The 25,965-nt window shown below is 37.8% G+C and overlaps 1 protein-coding gene across 1 annotated transcript; it reads left to right on the top strand.

Moving 5' to 3' along the window:
• Positions 1-16,268: 16,268 nt before the first annotated feature.
• HMGB6 (high-mobility group box 6) lies at positions 16,269-18,307 on the top strand. The gene is made up of 8 exons (XM_039019625.2): positions 16,269-16,462; positions 17,122-17,204; positions 17,292-17,340; positions 17,421-17,531; positions 17,626-17,683; positions 17,790-17,834; positions 17,914-18,000; positions 18,077-18,307. The coding sequence occupies exons 1-8, from the start codon at positions 16,347-16,349 to the stop codon at positions 18,137-18,139; spliced, it is 612 nt and encodes a 203-aa protein (XP_038875553.2). The 5' UTR covers positions 16,269-16,346; the 3' UTR covers positions 18,140-18,307.
• The last annotated feature ends 7,658 nt before the right edge of the window (positions 18,308-25,965 follow it).

The following is a 25,965-nucleotide window of genomic DNA, read 5'->3' as shown; positions in this document are numbered from 1 at the left end:
AAGAGCTCCTATGGTGCTTCGATATATAAATTGTTCAGACAGAGGTTGGCCAGCCGCTTTATATAGTTTACAACCTTGAACTATTAGCGAGAGAACTGGTTTCACATCAGACATGTTAAGCTTTTGTAGTAAATCATCAACTGATTTATCAAAAGGCCAGATTCAAGATAGTGTACTTGAATTCCCAGAAAGTATCGAAGTTGCCCGAGGTCTTTAAGTGCAAAACATATGTCCAATGTTTGTATGAGATATTCTATAAGTTTAATGTTGTTACCTGTGACTATGACATCGTCTACATAGACAAGAAGATATATTACCGAGCCTTCCTCGTGGTAGATGAATAGAAAAGTGTTGGATCTTGACTGATAGAATCCCTACTGTTTGAGAACAGAGCTGAGGGTTGTATTATAGGCTCGTGGATCTTGTTTCAGATCGTATATTGCCTTGTCCAACTTGCAGACATGTTGTGGATACTGAGTGCTTACATAGCCCTGTGGTTGGCTCATATACACTTCCTTAGTTAATCGTCCATTTAGGAATGCATTATTGAAATCAAGTTGCTTCAGCATCCACCCGTGTGTTATAACAACATTGATGATTACTCTGATCGTTGATGACTTTACCACAGGGCTGAATGTTTCGAAGAAATCGACTCCATGATGTTGATGAAACCCCTTTGCTACCAGTCGGACCTTATACCCTTGTATTGTTCCATCCATGTTTCTTTTGATATGAAATATCCACTTGTTTCCAACAACATTCTGAGATGGAGATGGAGGAACGAATGTCCATGTTTTATTTCTCAACAGTGCCATGTATTATCCATCCATCGCCTTTTTCCATTGAGGGGTCGCAAGTGTTGTATTGATTCTGGTGGGCTCTGTTTGATACCAATCAATTGCTTTGCTTATGAACCAGGCCTTTGGTTTAAAGATGCCAGCTTTTGCTTGAGTGATCATGGAATGAGTCGGAGCAGGTGGGGGGCGGTTGGTGATGGTTGGCTGGGATGAATATGTAGGGGCTGAGATAGAGTGAAGATGTAATGTCTGAAGCAAGGTTGGGATGATATGGTCTTTAGAGAATGTTTGAGGTAGGGTCTCGGATGGGTGTTGGTGTGATGCATACTATTGTGAGGGTGTCTGGTTTTTGGAGGGTAAGGTTTGAGGGATAGTCGGTGACTGAGGTAGAGTATTGAGGATTGGTTGAAGACTCGGGCCTATTGATTCATTGAGGTGTGTAGGTACGGTTGGAGTTGTCGCGCTGGGCAATCGTGTTGGACAATGGATGGTCCACGATCGATGGACTTACTGCAATCGTCTTGTCTTTGCTTTGTACAACTGGTCTACACGATGAGTTCTGAACGATCGTATTGTCTTTCGGCTAGGCGATCATTCTAAACGATGGAGATTGAACGATCGTATTGCCTGGCATCTGAGCAATCGTTCTACATAATGGGACCTGAACGATCGTATCGTCTTGTATTTGGGCAATCGTTCTACACGATGGGACCTGAACGATCGTCTTGTCTATCGTCTGAGCGATCGTGTTAAATGATGGAGGTTAAGCGATTGCATTGTCTGTCATCTGGGCGATCATTCTCAGCGATCGTTGTGTCTCTGATAAGGTCTGTCGTCTGGGCGATTAGACTAAATGATGGTTGTTTAGCGATCATTGGCCCGGTCTTCTGGACGATCATGGTGCACGATTGATTTGCAAACGGAAACTTTTTTTTCATTAAATTTCACATGTCTGCTTGTATAGATCCTGCCAGATGGACTGAGGTATCTGTATCCTTTGTGGATTGAGTTGAGACCAATATACACACATTTCTCTAAGTGTAATTGGAAGTTTTACTGTGATAAGGCGTAGATATGGGTAGTAGGCACACCCGAAAGTCCCAAGATTAAGAAAATCAAGGTTTGACCAAAATAAGACAGCAACAGGTCATATATCTTGCAAGACAAAGGTAGACATGCCATTAATGAGATAATAAGCAGTGGAGAATGCCTCCCACCAAAAGCTTAAGGTCATGGATGCCTGAGCAGCGTGAACCCTGTTTCTATGATGTGTCGATGCTTGCGCTCGACCCTGCCATTTTGTGCTGAGGTATACAGACAGGACTTTCGAATTGAAATTCCTTTGGACTGACAGAGATGGTGTATTTTGTCATATTCTTTCCCATTATCTGACTGTAATTTCTTTATTCAGTCATTGAATTGAGTTTGTATTACTTATAGGAAGTGTTGAAATGCTGCCAGTGTTTCACTTTTCTGTTTCAGAGGATATAGCCACACATATCTGCTGTGATCGTCTAAGAAGGAAATATATTATCGATATCCATCAGTAGATTCAATGGGAGCAGGCCCCCATACATCAGTATGTATTAATTCATGTTAGAAGCTTGAGATTGAGAATTTGGAAACGATAAGGCAAATCACTTTCCCAATTGACAAGATTGACAAAACTCATTTCCTTCATTTGATGTAACAGGCAGTTTACATTCTCTAATCACACATTCTAAAGTTTTTACGGATGGATGTTTTAGTCTCCTATGCCAAACAGCTCTTGACTCAACTATATTAATCCTCACTCCTGATAGAATTAAAGCAGTTGATTGGTTATTTTTACTAAGCTGATCTTCAGTCCTCTATAGTCTCATGTATCACTTCAGCCCCTCGAAGTCTGTACAGCTTTCAATCAAGCTTCCCTTTCAATAATATTCTGCTCGTATCCTTATCCTCAATGACACAACAATCAGTGTGAAATTCAACTATCACAACATTATCATATGCCAACTTTGATATACTAATGATATTCTTGGCTATGTTAGGCACACACAAGACATCATGCAAGATAAATTCATTCATTCCATCAGACAAGTAAGATTGACCAGTATGGGATATGTGTAGTTGTTTACCATTACCTACAGTTACCAATTCATTACCTCCATATTCGGTTGGATTATTGATATTGTTGTAATCTTGAGTGACATGGTTGGTAGCCCCACTGTCTTTGTACCAATTCGGATCAATTACTATTTCTGGTGTGGCCATGAAAGGGTTGGAGGGCTGAGCTGTCGTGAACAGGGCAGTAATGTTGTTGTTGAGGCCGATTGACCCTTGGTTTCCTCTGCCTTGTCTAGTCGTTTGTGAGTATTCTATGTCATATAGATGATAACACACCAGGGCTGAGTGACCATACTTCTCGCACACTTGACATATTGGTCTATTTGAATTATTGTCGCGGCCTCTTCCTCGACCACGACCACCTTCTTGTCCATTAAACGGATTGTGACTGTTGTTACTGCCTTTTGAGTTATTTCCCTGTTGTCGACTTCCACTATATGAGGGATTGAAGTGTGGTTTACCACCATTTGGATTCCTACTAAATACTACATTGACAGAGGGTCGTTGTGCAAAAGAACTATGTATTTTGATAGAGTTTTGATGCTTCGATCTTTTTTCATAAGACAGTAACTCAGATATTAATCTAGCCATGATATACCTGGTTTACCTTGGATGCCTACCACCACCGGGTTGTATTATTCATCTAGACTGAGAAGGACTTGTGAGATGAAGGCTCTTGTCGACACAAGGCTGCCGGCTTGTGCTAGATTGTCGGAATGAAGCTTCATCAGTTTGAGATACTCACTCATCTTTTGGCCTCGTTTTCTTTTCTGTTGAAGGAGTTGTCTTAAGTATTTTCTTCTGCTATTGATTGAACTCCAAATAGCTCTTGAATAGCCTGTCATAATTTCTTGGTAGTTTCATGTCCCATGAGTTGAACAGCCACATCCGGTGCCATCGAATTGTACAGCCATCCCAACAAGAGTTGGTCGACTACAAGCCATACTTCATACTGTAGGTTGAGTGATCATTCCTCTTATGAACTCACTTTGTCATCGCTGGTCATTTGAGATCTTGAAGTCGCTTCAGAGGTGGTCGGAATGAACGTTGGTGGGCAGGATATCTGACCGGAGAGGTGACCTTCAAGTTTGTAACTCATGAGGATCGACAATGCGAGGGTCTTCCACAACATAAAGTTCTCTCGTTCAAGCTTTGTGGTGGTTAGTTGATTGAGCGGCGGTATGGTGAATTTAACAGGTCCTGCGGAGGTGTTGTTTCCGGTGAAGGTGGTGTCGGCCATTTTTGGCTCTGATACCAAGTTCAAGATTGAATTTGGTTGGGAATGAACTTTGTCCTTTGGACTTCCTTTGCTCTATTTTCTTCTTTTCTCTATATTATTTTCTTAATCACAAATGAATGCTACAACCCTTTTTTTATACAAGTTTGCCCTAATTCTTACAATGGTAATGATACAAAGAGGAATAAGAATATTACAAGTGGCACACTATGATAGGAGAGTGGTAAAGAAATTTTTAACTACCTTGGTGAGTCATCCCTTCTTCCTCCACCTTGGCCTTTCCTTTTTCACTTCTCATTTCTTCTCTAACAATGATTCTTCAAAGGTATGCATCCTCTACCCCTTGTATCATCGTTTAGCATGCTGTAATTTCTTGTTGTGCATGACCTATTAGTTTTCGTTTTATGACTGTGATTGATTGTGTTCAATTCGAATGGAATTTAGATTGATCCCTTCCGCTGCTTATGAAAATCCTCATGTTTGATTTCCGTCAAATCTCGCATTCGTTGTTTGGGTGTACGCAATTGATTCTCTTGATTGAACAAGTTAGATATCCCCTACAATATGCTTTCTCTTGTTTAGTTTACGTCTTTGCTCACAATTGTAGCCAATGCACATTATTTGGTTTAAGTATCTATTCCTTGTGTCTTGAATTCAATGTCTTAATTTATCCTTTTAACTCTAAATGTAATTCATTTAACTTCCTAACAAAGTTCATATTTTATCCAAGTTATTCTCTTATACCTATTGTCTTTTATTTTCCCATTTTTTTTAACCTTGCACAAGATATACAATAACTCAAGTAAGGCAAACAACAATGCTTAAACTCCATAAAAGCAAAATGTTTTATGAGTTAAATGCCTAGGAATATGGTGGGGCTAACTTTTAATTTAGAGTATCTACATATTTGAATATATATTTAGAGGTGGTTGGCTCACCAACATGAGTTGAGTTGAGTTAGTAAAAATTACAAACTCAACGTTTGGCCCACCAACTTTAAATGTTGGTGAAATTGAGTTGATTTTTTGGCCAATTTACTTTAAGTCATCCCAACTCTCTCTTCAACTCACCTCAACTCTCCCTCAAACTCTCCCCAACACTCTCTCTCCAATGTTTTTAATCGCTCCACCCATCAGTCATCGTCGGTGACTACCGCTACCACTGTGACAACCACTTTCGCGCAACCAATTTCAAACTTCAACAACCACCTCTGACGACCAGATTCGCACGACCAACTCGATGACCAACTTTGGGTTTTGATAACCACCTTCGACGACAACTTTAATGAATACCACCTTTGATGATCAACTCTGATGACGATCACCTCTGACAACAAAAACTAACATTCACCTCAAACAACCAAATCTGATGAAGACCAAAATGCCATTAAATGCTACATCGATGTGGTTTCACACATTTTTTTAGAACACATCATTGCTCTTCCTTCATTTAATCTCGATGTTTTGATCTAATTTATTATGAACCTTTAAAGGCATGTTGTAGTTTATTTGCATTTAGCTTCATTCTAATCAAAGTATAGTTTTCTATCTTATAGAGCCCAAATTAATTGCATAATTCCTCCAATAATTAGTTTGATGTTCATTAGTTTAAAGTTCGAAGTCTACTTTTTATAGTCCAAATTTTGTTTAATTGTTGGGGAGCAATTTGTGATGTATTGAGTATTTATTCACTGTCATACATTTTTTTTACCTGCACATATATATTTTTGTGGACATTATCATTTCATTTGTAAGTGGCAAACTAGACTTAACCATAAAACAAACCATAAAAAATGTTTGCAAAAAACAAGATTACATAAAAGAAAAATATATATATATATATATATCATTTCTTTGAATTAGTGTAAAGTGTAAAGGATCAAATGTTTGCATGGGAAAAAAAAAACACCATTAATCATAAAAAATTGAAATTCATATTGCACAGATAGACAGAAAAGAAAAGAAAAAATTTGTTTTGTTTTGTTTAAAGAAAATTAACACTATAGTTGAGTTAAAAGTAATTGATGGTTAAAAATCGAAGGTCAGAGATTAGAAAAATATTCTTTTTATTAGAATATGAGATGTCTATGAGAATGTAGATAAAATTGTCATGCAATTGAATTGTACGGTGAAATTATGTTACATTTTTTCAAGAAGGAAAAACATAAAGTTGTTCAATTTTGAAGTCTTTTTAGTGTTCACGATCAAGAACTAAGTAGTTGTGAAAATTTTTCGTTTGTTTGGAATATGTTTGGTGTTTAGGAATAAAAAAATATATATATCGTACAATTGAGTATTCAAAATTTGAATTCGTAATTTATGTTTAGTACATGCTTACTTTACAGAAATTTGTTATGTTTTAAGAATGAGAAAGAAAACTATGCATTCATTTTCAGTGTAAACAATTTTAGAAAACATGTGTTTAGTTGGTCTTTCTTAAAAGAAACAAGCAAAAAAAAAAAAAGACAAATAAGTTTTATTTAGAATCCCGAACACAGACTTTCAGACTTAACTCAACTCAGTACCCCAAATACAAATATTCTAATTCGCTTAAACTAAATTATGCACCACAAACACAAACAATCTAAATATGCAAATAATCTAACTTATCAGATAATAGTTACTAACCCAACTCAACTCAATGCGCCAGATGTCACGGTCATGCTTGTCCAGGGCCTGTTGTTCATGGTCGCATGCCTAATCCAACCCCCTTTTATCATTTTTTCGTATTATGTATTTCATTAGTTAAGTTAGTTTGCTTTCCTTGTACTTTTTATTGTAAGTGACCGCTCGCCTTTTTGCATATGCAAGGGTGCCAGTTGGCTTTTTGTTCAGAATGCACTATATGGGGATAAGACTAACCATTACTTCCTCATACCTGGAGTAGTATGTTATAAAGCTGTTGTTGTTGCTCGTTGCTTTCTAGCCTACTACATCATTCTATTCTCTAATCATATATTCAAAATGCTTGCGGAAACTTTTTTCTCCAAACCCGTTTTCTAAAACCGTTTTCCCTAAAACAGGGGTGGAGGTTGCAAGAGGCACCGGTGTGCCATCGACGTTCCGTATTCGAATTTGCTGACTTGTTTATGAGGGGAAACAAGTTTCGCACAATTGCTAAGGGAAGCTTCTGAAAGGTGCGATTGTAATAGTTAGTATCAGAGCCAATTCGGCTTACATAAGGAAAAATCAATAAACATGTCAACGAAAAAGAACTTGAGCAAGTCCCATATGGACAAGTTGGTAGAAATGGAAGAACAAATACTCTACTTGAGAGAAGTCCCTTGATAACTGGTAGAAATACAAGTTATTACAGCTCAAATTAGTAAGACAATGAGAGAAAACGATGGTAAGATAGGCAATACCATGTTTGAAAGTGCCAAACTGAAAGGAATTGCGATCGCTAATGCTCGTCGCATAAAAGCAACTAATTTGCCTATTCTGTGCAAGTACAATGCGATGGCCCATAAGAAATTGCGATCCAAGGGCACAATGCGACAACACGCTTGAAGTTGCGATCGTAAGTCATGCAATCGTGAGAAGTTTCTCAAAAAGTGATCGCATAAAGACCTCGCATCAATGCGACAACATAATAAATCATGATGGGACGTAAAGCTGGTAACGGTCGATTTCGAATTCAGTTGACAAGCCGTTAAAAACCATATTGTAGCAAGTACATTGATCTTTAAGTGACTTCTAAACGACGCAACAGAATAGGGAAATTAATGTTGCCCATCATTGCAATCATGAGTAAGAAAAGCTACTCCACCTTGGAATCTATAAATACCCAATGCTACCAGAGAGAGAGGGGATTCATACATTCACGCACACACACGTACATATATAGAGACGAAGAGAGAACAAGGAGATGAGGCGAAGTTGAAAGAAATCGCTACCGGACAGATCAAGAGACTGTCGGAAAAAAAATATAAAGGAGAGAAGTCCAACCTTTGCGAGAGCAAGAATCCACAACTAGAACAAAGTTGAAGTGACAAAAAGCAGTGTAAAAGGCCACGAGAAGCAAGACATTGCTTACCTGGCTTGTTATTTCCATTTGTTATTTTGTACTCCATATTTTATTTGTAGAAAATGGAAACTTCATTTCGATTTATGTTCAATCTCTCCACACCATGCATGAGTAGCTAAATTTCTGAATGGGTTGAGAAGTACCTAGCTATCATGACTTAAGTTATGCATTTTATGCGACCATCTTGTCTTATGTATGCATCATTCATCATTTGGATGTACTTGAGAAAGTAGTCTAAAGATAGAATCTAGGCTTGAGAGAGTCAGATTAGATCGCATAAGCCAAAGTAGAAACTTAGAAATAAGTTATATCTTTTATTTCCCATACACATCACATGCATCCTAAAAATAGAAAATGAGGCATTTTACGTTGACGAATGTAGTACTAGTACTAATATTTGTGTATAGCATGATCGCATAACTTGTACACGATATTGGGAAATGTTAAGTTGTCTCTTCTCAACCCCTTCAACGCATACTTGTTATAACTCTACGCTTTCATCACTTCGCGTTAGACTTCATCGTATAGGAAAATTTAAATCAAAACGCCATCTACTTATTTTTCACCACTGCAATAGGATTAGAGAATCTGTCACATATCTATTTAGTAGTCTGTGTTTGACCCTGGATTACCAGGAACCTAAAAAGGCTTACACTTGGGTTTTGTTAATAAAACTTGTATGATCATCACATCCATATATCATCGCATACACACATCATCCCTTATAGTATTCGTTTCATGGAAACTCGAATGCAAGAAGTTGTCGAGAAAGCCGACAGTATTGATGCGGTAGTTGGCCACTTAGACGGGTTACCCATCAGATAACTGATGATGAGGATGGAGACCCTATGCAAGATCCGGCAGTTTCGAGTGCGGGGATAGCTCAGCGGCTTTGTTGCACACATACAGGAGCGCATCGAAGAGTTGGACGGCTCCTGAAAAGCAATAATTCAGATGATAACTGATCTATCAAAAGATTTTCGATTGGCCCTTAACGTCGTTAAAGTCATGATTGCGGACGTGTGCGAGGGTGAATCTCACTATCTGAGCTATAGGAAACCAGGCCCCATATGGGGGAGCAATTCAAGTGAGTAGGATAAATATTCCTGAACCAAAACTCTTTTGTGGAGTGAGGGAGGCGAAGGCTTTAGAGAACTTTATCTTCGACCTTGAGCGATATTTTAAGGCGACGAACACCATGGCAAAGGAGTCGAAAGTCACGCTAGCGACCATGCATCTAGCTGGAGATGCAAAACTGTGGTGGAGATCATGATTTGCAGATATTCAAGAAGGGCACTGTACGATAGATACATGGGATAAATTGAAACAAGAACTTCGTTCGCAATTCTTTCCTGAGAATGTTGAGATTCTGGCCCGATGAAAACTCCGAGATTTGAAACATACGGGTAACATCCGAGATTATGTGAAGCAACTTGTGGAACTTATATTAGACATACGTAACATGTCCGAGACAGACAGAAAATTTTATTTTGTCGAAGGGTTGAAACCGTGGGCAAAGTCGAAGTTGTATGAACAAAGGGTACAGGATCTTCGTTATGCCTATGCGACAGCAGAACGATTATATGACCTTAGCACAGACTCTCAAGACGCAAGGAAACAACCAACTTCTTCAAATGGTGGGAATAGAAATAATCGTTCAAGCCCTCCCAGACCAGGGGGAGGAGCTAAGAACACCGGAGGGGACCGTAAGCCTTTCCAATCGAGATCACGGAACAATTGGCGAGGGCCGCCACAACAATATAATAACTACAATCGTCCATTTTCCCGTTACATATGTAGAGGACACACAGAGCGGGCGAATGTTCGAATCAAACTGCTCTAAATACCTTCCAAACCACGTTAGCCTCAAGCTCAAAAGACAAGGCTGAAAAAGACGAACCTGAAATTGAGCTGGTCGTAGAGAGTGAAAACCTCAGGATGTGGGCGTTGAAATTATTGTTTGCGCTTCAAAAGAAGATGAAGAGACAAAGGAGTCGTTGGAGATAGGACTCATATATGTGGATGCTTGGGTCAACCAGAGTTTGGTTGAGAGCACCATGGTCGACTTTAGGGCAACCCATAACTTCATGATTGAAACCGATGCCCGTCATCTAAACTTAACCTGGGAAAGAGATGCAGGGAAGATGAAAGCCATGAACTCTGCGACCCTGCCTATTACGGGGATAGCAAAGAGAATGCTAGTAAAGTTAAAGGACTGGAAAGGCCTTGCTGACTTCATAACTATTAAGATGGATGATTTTGACGTAGTGCTAGGGATGAAATTCTTACTCGAGCATAAAGTTATACCGATGCCCCTCGCCAATTGCCTAGTAATTGCTGGATATATGCCTACCATGGTTCAAGCCAATATCAAATAGTCGAATGGTATAAGAATGATCTCAACCCTCTAACTGAAAAGAGGCCTTGCCCACGATGAACCCATGTTCATGGGCATTCCGATTGAATCAGCCGAGATTGTAGAAGAAAAATTCCCCTAAGACATCCTGGGTGTTTTGAAAGAGTATCGTGATGTCATGCTCGATAGTTTGTCCAAATCCTTGCTCCACTGATGGGTATTGACCATGAAATCGAGCTGCTACCAGGGGTGAAGCCGGCCGCCAAGAATGCATATCGTATGGTCCCGCCAGAGTTGGCCGAACTCTGAAAGTAGTTAGACGAGTTGTTGGATGCAAGGTTTATTATACCAGCAAAAGTCCCCTATGGGGCCCCAGTGTTGTTTTAAAAGAAGAAAGACGGAAGCCTTCGGCTATGTATCAACTATCGAACTTTGAACAAGCTCACTGTTCATAACAAGTACCCTCTTCCCATCATCACAAAATTATTTGATCGGCTTCAAGGCACCAGATATTTCTCGAAATTGGACCTATGGTCGGGGTACTATCAAGTTCGAATTGTTGAAGGAGACGAACCAAAGACAACTTCTATTACGAGGTATGGGGCCTTTAAATTTCTCATGATGCCCTTTGGCCTCACCAATGCTCCAGAAACCTTTTGTACTCTGATGAATAAGGTGTTTCACGAATCCCTCGATAAATTTGTCATAGTATATTTGGACAATATCATGGTTTATAGTACCTCAATGGATGATCACTGGTACTATTTCCAACTAGTCTTCAAAAAAATTGAGAAGAACCAACTATACGTAAAGAGAGAGAAATGCTCATTTACCAATTTCCTTGGCCACATGATTGAATGTGGTCGGATAGGCAAGGAAGAGGCTAAGGTGTCTGCTATCCTAGATTGGAAGGTGCCGACATCCGTGACAGAATTATGATCCTTCCTCGGACTAGCCAATTACTATAGGCGGTTCGTAGAAGGATTCTCCAAAAGGGCAGGACCATTGACTGTGTTGTCGAAGAAAGATAACCATTGGAGTTGGACTCCTGAATGTCAAGCCACCTTCGATGGCTTGAAGAAAATGATGATTGAAGGACCGATCCTCGGAATTTTCGACGTGTCCAAACCTTTTGAAGCTGAGACAGATGCTTCTGACTTCCCGTTGGGTGGTGTTCTCCTTCAAGATTGACAACCCATCGCGTACGATAATAGAAAACTGAATGACGCAGAACTGAGGTATACTGCCTCTGAGAAAGAGATTCTGGCAGTAGTTTATTGCCTAGGGGCCTGAAAACAGTATCTTTCAGGGGCCAAACTTGTGGTCAAGACAGACAATAGCTCCATTTACCACTTTTTCAATCAGCCAAAGTTATTGTCAAAGCAGGCACGATGGCAAGAGTGTTTGGCATAATTTAATTTCCAGTTTGAGCATAGACCGGGGAAATATAATCAAGCGGCTGATGCTCTTAGCCGGAATAGCGAACATACGACTCTATGCATGCTCGTGCATCTGAAAGCAAGTACGTTGAGATGAACAGTGCGTGAAACTATCACGACGCACTTGGCAAATGATACATCGGCTCAAGCCATTATACAGTTGTCCAAATAAAGGAAGACATGACAGTTTTGGGTTGAATACGACGTACTATACACCAAGGGCAACCGCATCCACATTCCCCGATCTAGGGAGCTACGAAGATCACTAATGAAAGAGTGTTATGACACGCTATGGGCAGAGCATAATGGTTGGCAGAGAACTTATGCGCTGTTAAAACAAGGTTACTATTGGTCGATCCTTCGAGAAAATGTCATGCAATTTACCAAGACTTGCCTTGTCTGCCAATAAGATAACGTCAAAAGGGCAAAATTAGTGGATCTGTTGGAGCCCCTACCTGTGCGCTTTAGACCGTGGGAGAGTGTGTCCCCCGACTTCATCACCCACTAGCCCAAAGTTGGAGAGTTTGAATCGATCCTTGTTATCATCAACTGATTCTCAAAATATGCCACATTTATCCCAATGCCGAAGATGTGTACAACTGTGATGACTGCCCAATTATTCTTCAAACACATCGTGAAATTATGAGATGTCCCCATGATCATTGCTAGTGATCGTGACGTGAGATTCACCGGGACCTTTTGGACGGAATTGTTCAAGATATTGGGATCTACGCTGAATATTTTCTCTAGCCACCATCCCCAAATAGGCAGCCATACAGAACGCTTTAATAGTATGCTTGAAGAATATCTGCATCACTTTATCAATGCCAGACAGAAGAACTGGGTTCAGTTCTTAGATGTTACTCAATTCAACTTCAACATTCAGCAACGCTCCACAGCTGGAAAGACGCCCTTGGAGATAGTATGCGGCAGACAACCACTTATGCCACATCTAGTGGACCGTCCTTATGCAGGCAAAAGCCCTCAGGTGCATAACTTCACCAAATAGTGGAGTCAAACCTCCGAGATAGCACGCGCCTACCTAGAGAAAGCATTAAGGAGAATGAAGAAGTGGGTTGATAAGAAGCGCAGACCCCTCGAGTTCCAAACTGGGAACAAAGTGTTGGTCAAGTTGCGACCAGAATAATTCCGTTTTCAAGGCTAGAGAGACCAACACCTCGTACGAAAATGTGAAGGACCAGTGGAGGTGATTGAGAAGGTCGGGAAAACCTCATATAGGGTTCAGCTACCTTCGTGGATGAAGATCCATCACGTCATCCACGTGAGTATTTTGAAGTCCTATCACCCCGACCCGATGACGTGTAACATAACATGTTGATGCGCCCACTCGTCACGATGAAGAATTCAACTGAGAAGGAAGTCACACAAATTCTAGATAGATGTACACACTGTATTGGAAGACCAAAACGAGAACTGACAAAATTCTTGGTAAAGTGGAAAGACCTCCCTAACGAAGAAATCGGTTGGGAGCGCGCGAAATACTTGAAGAATGCTGCTCTAGTGATCACTGAGTTCGAGCAGAGTTGGTTGACGAGGACGTTAACTAATTAAGTGGGGGAGAATGTCACGTTCATACTTGTCTAGGGCCTGTTGGACATGGCTGCATGCCTAATCCAACCAACCCCCCCTCCCCCCCCCCCCCTATTTTTTTTTATCATGCTTTCATATTATGTATTTCATCAGTTAAGTTAGTTTTTATTTCCTTGTACTTTCTGTTGCAAGTGACCGCTCGCCCTTTTGCATATGCAAGGGTGCTAGTTGACTTTTTGTTCAAAATGCACTATATAGGGATAAGACTAACCATCACTTCCCCATACTCAGAGTAGTAGGTTATAACGTCGTTGTTGTTGCTCATTGCTTTCTAGCCTACTACAATCTTTTTCTTCACTAATCATACATTCAAAATGCTTGTGAAAACCTTTTTCTCCAAACTAGTTTTTTTTTTTCCTAAAACCGTTTTTCCTAAAATGGGGGTGGATGTTGTGAGAGGTACCCGGTGTGCCATCAGCGTTCCTTATTCGAATTAGCTGACTTGTTTATAAGCAGAAACAAGTGTCACACAATTGCTAGGGGAAGCTTCTGAAAGTGCAATTGTGACACCAGACGCCCTTTTATGGGCAAGTTGGCAACTAGGATGTGACATTACTTGGACACTAAGATCATGAAAAAATAGACTATAGGTCGAACGATACATGGAGTAATGAAAGATTGACATTTGATCTTGTAAAACACTAAACATGGGCATATATTTATTTATAATATTTATAACAAGGCACCGTTTGGATTGCGGACATTGTTTAATGAGTGTAGCTATTAAATATTTAGGATTTGAATGTCAGGGTTTAAATGTCTAGGATAATTAATGCATGAATTTGGATGTGCATAGGATTGACAACGGGGCTGGGGCGGGGCGGTGGAGGGTTCCCCGTCCCCATCCACGATGGGGGATTTTATCCCCATCCCCGCCATTTCAAGGTGGGGATGGGGACGATGATTCCTTGTTTTCCCTTTTATTTCGCCATATGGACTTTTTAAATTTTCTTTTTTGTTTGTAAAATTATCTTTGGTTTAGGTTTGGATACTTTAGTTGGACTTAGATTGGGCTAAATTTAAAACTAAGTTAAATGTAAAAAGTTAAATATTTAATATATATATAGAAAATGTTTAAAAATCTAATTATATAGAAAAATATTTAAAAACCTAATCGGGACGGGGTCGGGGTCGGGGACACCTTCTCCATCCTCGCCCCGTCCCCGTTCGGAGACCTTAAAGAGGTCCACGATTTGACCCCATCCCGGTCAAACTGGGGATTCTCCAGGGGTGGGTCCCTGCGGGAAATTTTGCCAACCCTAGATGTGCATGATAATTAATGTCTGAATATTTGTGTTCAATTTGATATTTTGTATATATAAACTAAAACTAAATAATTTTGCAATTAATGTAAGAGATCAATTAAATTTAACATTAATTAATTGATTGTTATGTTAAATTAATTAATTAATAAATAAGTACTTTCTAATTGAACATAATTAAATTAACTACTAAAAGCCAACAAGAATGTAGTTCAACTGCCATAGTGTTCATACTATCAACCGAACCCAACCCAACCATGAAATATTTAGGTTGTGTTGGTTCGGGTTAATCGGGTCATTTATTTAAAATTTTTTCATAAAAAGAACAAAACATAAATATGTAAAAGTCTAATTTAATTATTTTCATATATTGAATTAAGATTAACAATTCAATTTCAAATTATATAGTGAAATTGTTCTTCCTAAAGTGTAAAAAAACTACTTTTAAGAGTTGTTGAAAAATAAATTATTAAAAAAAATATTGGAATTAAATAAAATTAAAATCAATATATGTATAAATAATTGTGTTATAAGTAATAAAAAAAATTATTTTAAAGTTAATAATAAATTTGGGTTGGTTCGAGTTATATTAGGCGAACCCATGAACCGATTTAACCTGTAAAATTTTTATTTATTTGAACCTAACCCAACTTAAATGAGTTGATAACCCAATCCAAATTGCACGGGTTGGGTTGGGTTGATAGGTTTTTTCGGGACATCGGATTTTTTGAACATCCCTTTTGGCAATCAACAATAATAATTTATATTAAATAGTTAAGATATTATAATATATGAATGGTAAATATATTAGTTGAAATTTATCAAGTCTAAATAATATATTTATATTTAATAATTAATTAAAATCAATAGTAATTAACACTTGATATTAATTTATTAATTAATTAAGATATATTTTTACTATTCATCTTCCATACATAAAAAATTCTCACTTTTGCATGGTATTAAAAAATCTAGATTAGATGAGTTTTAAAATTTTCTAGATAATAATATAATAGATTTTAAAGAGTGAAATTCTGTGAAAGAAATAGTCATATTTTCTGAAATCTCACCAAAAAAAACTTGTAAGGTAATTTTTAAATAAATGAGAAAGTTGCGGATATTTGTCCATTAATGGTCATTTGACTATTTAGCAGAGTTATACAACCCAAAAGCCCAAACCCAACTATTTCCAAGGCCCGATTATAAGTTCAGTCCAGGCCCATTTGAACGAGCGTTCTTACAGAGACGAAGACAGTATGAATTTGGAACGTCGATACGAAACAGTGCAGAATCAACGGCAAAAGATTGAGCCAAGTCAGGGATCCTTGTGAAACGAAATGAAAACGCGGGGATTAAGGGCGCCAAATTTTAGAAAAGAAAAAAAAAAAAAAAATTTCCCTCCTTCTTAGTTGGTTTGCTTTAATATCAATGGCCGCTTCATTTTTCTTGAACGAAACATTTCCCTCTCGCTTCAATCCTTCAGCATCTTCAAAGTCACAAGAGGAAGAAATGGCCGGCAGAGGATCGTCGAAGTCGAGGAAGAGAGTGGAGGCTACTCCAGCTGACGTCGCCGCCACTGGCCCTTCGCTTGTGAGAGCCAAGGACGGCAGTGCTTTTGCTCGATGGTGCGTTCTATTTATTTTCCATATTCTTTTTTGCATTTTCTTGTTGGTTTACATCTACTGGCTTAGCGCTGGCGAGGATGTTGTCACATTGCCGAATCTCTGTAGTTTTTTGTTTTCTTTCTGCTTCAATTTACGTTTGTTTCATCGGCTTATTTGTGTTATACTCTCGTAACACTCCATACAATGGTTTTTGGAGTTTTTGTTTCTGTTTTGGTCTTTAGGCATCGATAATCTCTGATTTTTAGTTCGCCTTTTAGTCCGATTTAGTTGGAGTTAAATGCAACGTTCGTTTTCTTTATGGAAGTTCTTGCCGAGTTACATTGACTGGATTAGGGCTAAGAGGATATAGGATTACTATTGAACCTCTATAGTACCGCGTGTTTAAACCAGTTTCTTCTCTCGAGATTTATTCGTATGTTCATGTTGTGGTTTCCTAATGCTCCGTTTCTTCAATCGTTTTCTAATAAACTGCGGTTTCTGGAGTTTATGTTGTTTGTGGATTTAAAGTGTCTGGTTATCAGTTTGTCTTTTGGTCGAAGTTAGTCTCAGAGTTGAATAACTTGTAACCAGAGGAATTATAGAAGTAGCAATTTCGAGTTTCTTGACAACCGTAGAAATTGATTTCTCTTATTTTTGAACGATCAATTTTCGGCTTACAGTGATGAGTGCGGCAAAAGTGTTCCGGTAGCCTTAATCAGCATGCACAGTTGCAGCCTTGATGCCAAAATTAGGATGAATTTAGGTATATTTTTCACTTCTATTCGTTAGTACCTTTTTTCGTTGGCATTCTTTTCTGATTTGTAATGCTTACCTTTCTGTTTTCCTACAGAGGCTCAGACCGTTGAAAAGCAAACACAAGCCAAAAAGCCAGCTGAAAGGTATCTTACTCATTTTTCCTTATACTAATCTGATTAAGTTGATGCTTTGACTTGTATTAACTTAATGATTTTTGATACAGGAAAAGATCAGCACCATCTGAGGTTAAGAAATCCAAAACGGCAAAGAAAGGGAAGAAAGACAAAGATCCAAATGCCCCCAAACGCCCTCCTACAGCTTTCTTTATCTTCATGTATGCAAATTCCCCCTCAGATTTACCACATTACTACGTTGGCAGTATCAATTTACTTGACTCTTTACTGAATTTGCTTGTTCTGATACTTCAGGGATGACTTCAGAAAATCATATAAAGAAGCAAATCCCGATTCCAAAGGCGTTAAGGAGGTTAGCACAGATCCAAACACATTCCAAATTCCCAATGAAAAATTGTATTGATGTCCCCAAATTATTGTATGCTTTGTCTCCTGATTGAGTATTTCAATCCATTTAGGTTGCAAAGGAAGGTGGTGAGAAATGGAAGTCAATGACTGATGAAGTGAGTTACACTCCTTACCACTTGAAAACATGTTTATGTTTCGAGAATTATGTCATCTAAACCTTTAAATGATGAACAGGAAAAGAAGCCTTACCAAGACAAAGCTGCTGAGCTGAAAGCAGAATACGAAAAGGCCTTAGAAAGTCGAAATGTTGAAAATGAAGAGGTAAGATTTTTAAGCTCTAAAATGTTGGATCTTTCTGTTCGATTTTGTAAGTGCTTTTGTGGGTTTTTTGGTTCAGGATGAAAAAGAAACAGAAGAGGTTGCAGCAGAGGAGGTTGAAGAAGCAACAGACGAAGAGTAAGAGTAAGACATTCCATGTTAAGCATTTTGTAATAGCAAATAGCTAGAAAACAGCTTCTTCACCGCTTGGTTACTGTTGTAAATTCAGAATATAATTTAGTCAAACTGCTTTTGGATTCTATGGTTGCGTTTAAAGCAAATATAGTACAAATGCTTGATTTTTCTGTTCTTTTATTGATCTCAAATCTAAATTTGAACCCATATTAGTTTAACCTAGCTATGGGTTTGTAAGCAAGGTTTCAATATATTGACGGTAAAATTGTTACGATTAATTAATAAAATTTTGATTGTGGCTAACCAAATTATAACACAGAAATTTAAATTAGAATCTAATTAAATTATAACAGAGAAATTGAAATGGTCATCTAATTTAAACTTTGATCTTGGTACATGCCAAGATCAATTATAATATAAAAAACAATAAATTTAAAGTTTCGTAATTTGTAACGAGTAAATTGAAATGATCATCTAATTAAGCTTACAGATGTGGCCATTTAATTTTTTGTTGGCCTTTTTCCTTGCTCCAGTTGCACGACCTTTTGAAATATTGACTCTAAATTTTAGTTTAACAAGCTTTTGAATATCATTTATGGGCAATTGAAGCATTGATTAGAAGTTGGTGGAGTGAGTTATTATAATTTATTTTATGTTTGAGGTACCAAATATAATAGTGATATGTAAATACTATTTATAACATATAATTAATTATAGTAAATATTATTTTAAAATCCTTTTTATTATATATTTATCATTTGTTGCAATATTTATTATTTGTCATTTATTTTTTATTTTTTTCTTTGGTATATTGTTTACTATTATTTATCCAAACAAAAAAAATTTATACCTCTGTTACAAACTATTATAATTTAAACTAAAATGATTTGTATTTGGAACACTAATATTGTAATCCACTAGCTTTTATAATCCACTAGGTATAATAACCAACTTAGTATCTCAAATGACCTTTTAATTTCATTTTAGAGTTTGATTTAAATCAATTTAAGCATTTTTTTTGCAACTTGAGAGGAATTCACATTTCCATTATGAAATTCACACTGACAAGTGTGGTCAACGTATTCTTTACTTGAAATGTATGTTCGTCAGAGATCATAGATGCATGTAATTTCCAACTACAACCACTAATGCAAATAGCCCTCACTTGCACTTAATCACTTTTAACTATTTTTGTATTACATGGACCATTTCGGCATATTCTTTGATAACTTCCTTAGTACCTCCTTGGTGCTAAAGCTCATTCCTACTCGAAAAGCAACTACTTGCAAGTTAGTTTTCAGCCTAAATATAGGGTAATTATGCACTTACCCATTATTCTCAAATAAATATGTAAATTTCGATGTAGAAGATGAATCACTATCTACATCGTTTAAATCATATAACAAATTCGTATCAATTGAAGTGGTTATCAATCCTTTAAATATGCATGTTGGAAACCAGTAAAAGCATAAACTTTGACATACTTTAATTGTCAAGATCCATGATTTAAAAACAATTATACTCACACATATAAAAACATGTAAAACAATCAAACCTTGAAAACTTAAATATCAACATTTTCCTTGGAACTTATCATCATTCAGCCTTAGTTGAGAGAGAGCTTTCTTGTTTGATCCTTCAACGTCAATCCTTAACTAATGTAGAGTAATCTTGATATAATTAGCATCAATGGTATAGTATTTATGTGCATGTGGTAATGTCTTGAATATCGACATACCTTAGGTATCAGGGATCCAAATACCTTCATACCTTTAGTATCGAGTTTCCTTATTATATCACCATAACTCTTTTTAAAAAGAAAACTCAACCTTTGAAACATCAAGCATTCAAATAAAACAAGTCTTAAACACATTCATCATGAAAGACTAACATAAATTAAGGTATGCTAGTTAATGCATGCTTCATAAATCTCAATGCTTAAGAACAAAATGGACTGTGTTCACACATCAACCCTCATACTAGAGCATGTGTCGAAGTAGTGCTTAAAGAAATCATGTTTTACTTAGAAAACTCATCGCAAGGCTGAAAGCTCATGCGTGGTACATTAGTTCAATAGTAAATCATGCGTTGAAAACACATAAGAGAAACATTCATAAACTTTGCCATTCACAGTCTTGGATTATTTTAAAGGATGATAGGCTTCACCTATTTGTGTTTGCCTCATGACATCAATAAATACCCTTGGTTAATTCCACTAGCTCCCTCTTGAGCTTTACTTGCACATTTAAGTTTAACACCATCTTTAGACAACCCTCATAAACCTTCACCACATAGTATACTTCATCCCATCACGATATTTAGACAATTTACTTTGTGCTTAGCTCGTAAGGGACAATGCGCTCATAATGCTCACTTAGGCTATAGGACACACCCACAGTGTCAATGCGTTGAGCACTTGCCAATGCTCCCTTTAGCACGCCTCGACCGATGGCTTCCTTTCTCTTGTAACCTTGCGCTCACCTCCTGCACACACCATGACACAGTGCTTGTGCTCAACCACGTATCTCCTCGCGCGCTCGCCTACTTATAGCTCAACCGTCAGCTGCGTGCTTGTCCTTCAGATACAATTGCCTGCTTGTTCAATCATCAAATTTCCAGACTCAACTTCCAGCCTCAACTTAAATTCCAGGCATTATCTCATAGAATTTCCTTCTAAGAACTTATTCATAAATATCTTAACTTCCTTACCTTAAAATTTGAGTCTTTAATTCCTCCTATTAAGCTCAAAATTCCCCAATCTTCATAACCTGCTCGAGCAATCCAAAAACTTGTAACACTTAAGAAAATCTTCAAGTTTCAACTTAAATTTATGGGAAAATTCAATTGGCAGCCCAAGCTCATCCTTTATGCTGATCAACCTTCAAAATGACAACAATTTCCTTCCTTTAGCACAAATGAGTATGCCAAATCGATTTCCTCTTCTTACTTCCCTTATATATTCGTGTATGCATGAACATATGGTATATTAAGGTGACAACTAGGCCATTAAGTTTTCCTTAAGCACGCCACCTGGCCCACTAAACTCGGTGATTAAGCTAAACACCTCTACCATACATCAACGCATAGGTTGAATACCAATGCACAAGCTGGTTCTCATCGCATAGACCCCTCTCTCAGTCAACGCTTCATCAACTCTCGTCTCTTGCCCTATCGGCTTTAGCACTTGTGTTGACACTCGCCTTTCACCCATATCTCCCATAGCCTCTATGGCACTCAACGCCCCTTAAGCCAACACTAGTGAAATCAACCCTATATGCCTTTGTCTTCTTCGATAATGAGGACACTGATACCTTTACAACCTTCAGTATCAGGTTTCATAGCCAGGGTACTAAAACATATTTTTCATAAGAACTTTGAAATAGCATTCCTCATTAACACATCATTATGAGGGAATATGATCAAATAATCACAGTCACTAGGAATGCATGCATCGAATATCACATGTTGAAAACATCACGCTCTAGAACATTTGAGCTAACCTCTTTCAGATGAAATTATGTATAAAACTCATGAGTAATTTGTTCACTATAAGTCATGCTTTGAAATATTTGGAGCAAATCATTCATGACTAAGCATAAGAACTATTTTAAGGAATTCTCTAGTAAATCATTTGTATACAAACATACTTTGAAGATATGGGAATGTTTAGTTTATGAAACTTGAAGGATCTCATACCGAGAGATCCATGAGCGTGTTCAGATCGCTCCGGTTTCACAGTGACCGAAACACAAAAGACATACATTCAACACTAACAGTTATGCATATAAACCTAATTATCGCCATGCTCAGAACACAATGAATAACAGGGAAAAGGTTCATACCAATTGAAGACTCTCTTCACACTTTTGAACCTAATACAACGGAAACCCTCCAACAGATTTACCAACACCCGGCGGGTATGTCGACTGCAACAACACGATCAGAACGAACATGAACACTACAGCGGGGATGACACTACCACTAGTGAAACCCGGGTATCCTTGGAGTGAAAACCCAAAGAGTGGGCTTTGGTGAGTTTGGTATAGGACAGAGGACGATGATTCGTGTAGACGATAAGCAAGTGGGAGATAAAACTGTGCTATCGTATAGCGGAAGTGCTTATTGTATAGAAGAGCTACACGATTGTGTATGAAAAGCTGAACGATCATTTAGGAAAAACGTACACGATCGTTTTGAGAATTTGTGAGGTAGACGATCGTTTAGACGGATGAGCTTTTAACGTGTAGGCTTTCGCGATCGTTTCTACGAATTTTTTTTGGGCGGACGAAAATATGAATGCACTATCTTGAAAAATGAAAACAATTTTCATTTTTAACCTGTCGGTTACCATAACCAATGCAGCCCACTACCCACGTTTGAACGTGGAAGAATTGGTTAATTATCATATAATTAATCAATTAATTAAATAATAAATATAATCATATTATATTTATATCCTATAGTTTGATATCACATATCTACTATAGTATTTTATCCTCTACTTGATATAAATCATATTTATATCTAATTTCCTCCAAAATAATGTATCTCATACATTAGGCAATTATATCATATGTAATTAACGAGTCCAATTATATCATATATAATTGAACTTCCTCTTGTCAATTTGAACATTTCAAATTAACCCAAACACTGGTTCTCGACTTTATCCAAGCTACCCAGGGACCTAATGAACCTGTGACTCGAAGCTCCAATGGTACGTGAATAGCTGACTAAACTCTTTAGTCACGAGATCCACCATCCGTTAACTGTCAGTGATTCCACTAAAGACCAATAGCTGAACTCTTCTTACCACAGATAATTTATGTGTCCATCGGATATAACCAATCACGAGTACGATGATCCTTTACAGATGCTCGTAAGTACAGTTGGGCCAATTTACCGTTTTGCCTCTATAGTTACATTTCACTCCTTAAGTACTACTGATTCCTCTAATGAATAATACAACATAGTCCAACTATGTATGAACACTTCTCGGGCCAAGAGAAGATGTGTGGCACCACATCATTCAAGCCCCGGAATCAGCTCTTAAGGGAGCCATCTATCTACTTACCTCTACCTTGGGGAAGGAATGAATTCCATCTTGTGTAGCTGAGTTCCCAGCTCTCAAATCAGACGAATCCCCAAAATTGTAGTTTTGAATCGACGACCTGGCCACTCGCACCCATACAAATCAAAAGACCGCCCTTAATGGCAGGAGTACCTCACTCACTCAGGATTGAGGTCATGTTACCTATGGTCATCCTAGTGAAGTGAAGTCTCTGTCATGAACGGTGTTATATAATGAAACGTTAACACTTCGTGGTCAGGTCTTATACAAACTCTTCGTATAGGACGCCTCCGCTCGCATGTCTCCAACACGAATGATTAGGATCAAACCATATGTGACAAGTCACAACACTTGTGACCATTCCACAAAGTAGGCCGCATCTGTAGTGTTACCAGGATAAGATTTCCCTCCTTTATCCATTTACTACAGACCATTTTAGTTATCACTCAAGACATGATCCACTTTTATGTCACCACATACATGCTTGAGTCACATATAGATAATCAGAGATTTTATGTTTATTGATTTGTGGTAAAGCAAATAAAACAATTAACTGAGCAAAAAACAAGACGTGAAGTAAATATCATATATTAACAACACAAGTGTTCGTACATACTGTTTACAAACTACAGGATACAAGACTTTAAGGCATCAACCCCAACAAAACTAACTTATGGTTTAGTTTACGTGCATGGTGTTTGACATTAAACCAACTCATATAACCTCAACCTTGCGTTGACGTGCATGGTGTTTGACATTAAACCATGTGTTTTAGTGAACATCATCTAGCTTTCTTAAGAAATTCATGCTTTAGCTTCCTTTTAAAACCTCGATGCTTTAGATAAAACATGAGTTTAACACTTAGTTCCATAGGACTCTCTATGCATCAAACTTTAATTTTTAGGAAAACTTAAAGATGTTTGAGTCATAACTCATCTAAAGCATGCTATGAGTTCATTTATCAAGCATACTATATTTGATCATTTTCAAACATGCTAAAACTTGAAAATTAGTAAAAGTATAAACTTTGAAATACTTTAAGAGTTAGAAGCCACTCACATTTATTTAGCTCTCTTTCTAGCCTTTTAGGCCTTGAGCATCCCTTAGACCAACACATACTTCTTCGTTCTGTAGCATAGTTGGCCACATGTTCCCTTCTTGGATGCATGGTCCTTGTTTTCCTTCATTTTCTAACACTTATAGCATTAATTCCAGCTCAAATTAGACAAAATTTCCTTCATAAAACTTGTTAGTAATTGTCTTAGAAAGCTTACCTTCAAATTTGAGTCTCTAATTTCTTCTCTAGAGCTCAAAATTCTCCAAATATCTCATCCTTTTTCGGATGCTTTGAATTCCGACCTTCATCGATTTTCCTTCACTTTTGGGCATCCTTTTGGACAAAACTTCTCATGGCAGCTCAACATTATATTATACACTCAAAGAGCTTTAATTCAGTTGAAAATATTCTTCTTAGCACAAGCCCAATGCTCACACCGCTTGCTTCTTTCAACCCTTAGTCAGTTACTCGCTTCCTCATCTCCTAAATCTCAGGTTCCACTTTCAGAACATATAACTTGAAATCTTTTCATTAAAATCTGAAACTTCCTTCTATGAACTTATCACATATTCTTTCAACTATATTACCTCAAAATTGGAGTTCTTAATTCTTCTTGAAACGCCCGAAATTCATCAAACATCACGGACTGCTCGATTGAACTTAGAATCTGTACTACCTCGATTCTTCTTTGATTTTCAGCATCCATTCTTTGGAGTTTTCTTTCAGTAGCCCCATATTTTCTTCTTCACTCATCCTAGATGGTCTTGAGATAACTTGTTTTGGTTGAGTAAAAAGGGTCAAACCAATCCTCTTTCCACAACCTATATTTATAGAGAATTTTGCATGAATTCTAGCCTTCATAGTTTGCCAAGTAACCTTCCGAGTTGGCATCTTCTTCAAATTTGGCTAACTCTCATGAAGTTACCTCATGCTTCAACCATGTTGTGTGTTTTGCACCGCCCAACACTCCACTCTTAATGCATGGAAGCTTGTTTCAATGTATGAGTGTTCCTTTGCTCCCAACGCATCACAAGATTTCAAGCTTCCCAATGCATGACATGTCTCGAAGCCAATTTAACCTCTATGGCAAGCCAACAAATGCATGGTTTGCCTCCCTTCAAGCCAAATACTCTAAAGTGAGGTTCCTTCACTTCATGACATAGCTTATTTCCTTGGCCGTTCTTTTTATTTCAACACATGGTTGTTTTCAACACATGGTTATTGCATAATTCTCAACGCCATAATGCTCGTTTGAGGTGTCTTGCATGTTCTACTTGGCCCTACTCCTCAAGTATCCTTTACTCAACACATGTTGCATCAATTTTACACTTCCTAAGGCTTCTTTGGATGGATTGTAGCCCTTGCCATGCATTCAACTTCCAATTTTTTCCTCATTCCTTAGTTTTACACTCTTCCTCAAAGCATGGTTTCTCTACTTGAGTTCAAAGCATAGTTCTTATGTTTCTCGTTGTGTTATGCATCCAAGTAGGATATTTTTCTTAGGGTATTGGTACAGTGTGAACCACACGCTAATTTCTCAAATTTAAAACTTATAGGATGTAACCGGGGGGGGGGGGGGTGTGAAAATCGTAAATTGCGTGAAAATTAAAATGCACGACGTAAGTTGAGAGAATTTTATGTAAAAGTATCAATTGAAACAAAACATTTAGCTTGGGTCGTTCTAGTTTTTTCCATTCCCTTTTGA

The sequence above is a fragment of the Benincasa hispida genome, chromosome 12 (assembly GCF_027475165.1).
Source record: "Benincasa hispida cultivar pf3 chromosome 12, pf3_genome.v1.1, whole genome shotgun sequence".
Classification (NCBI taxonomy): domain Eukaryota; kingdom Viridiplantae; phylum Streptophyta; class Magnoliopsida; order Cucurbitales; family Cucurbitaceae; genus Benincasa; species Benincasa hispida.
This window is presented reverse-complemented; position numbering and strand designations above follow the sequence as displayed.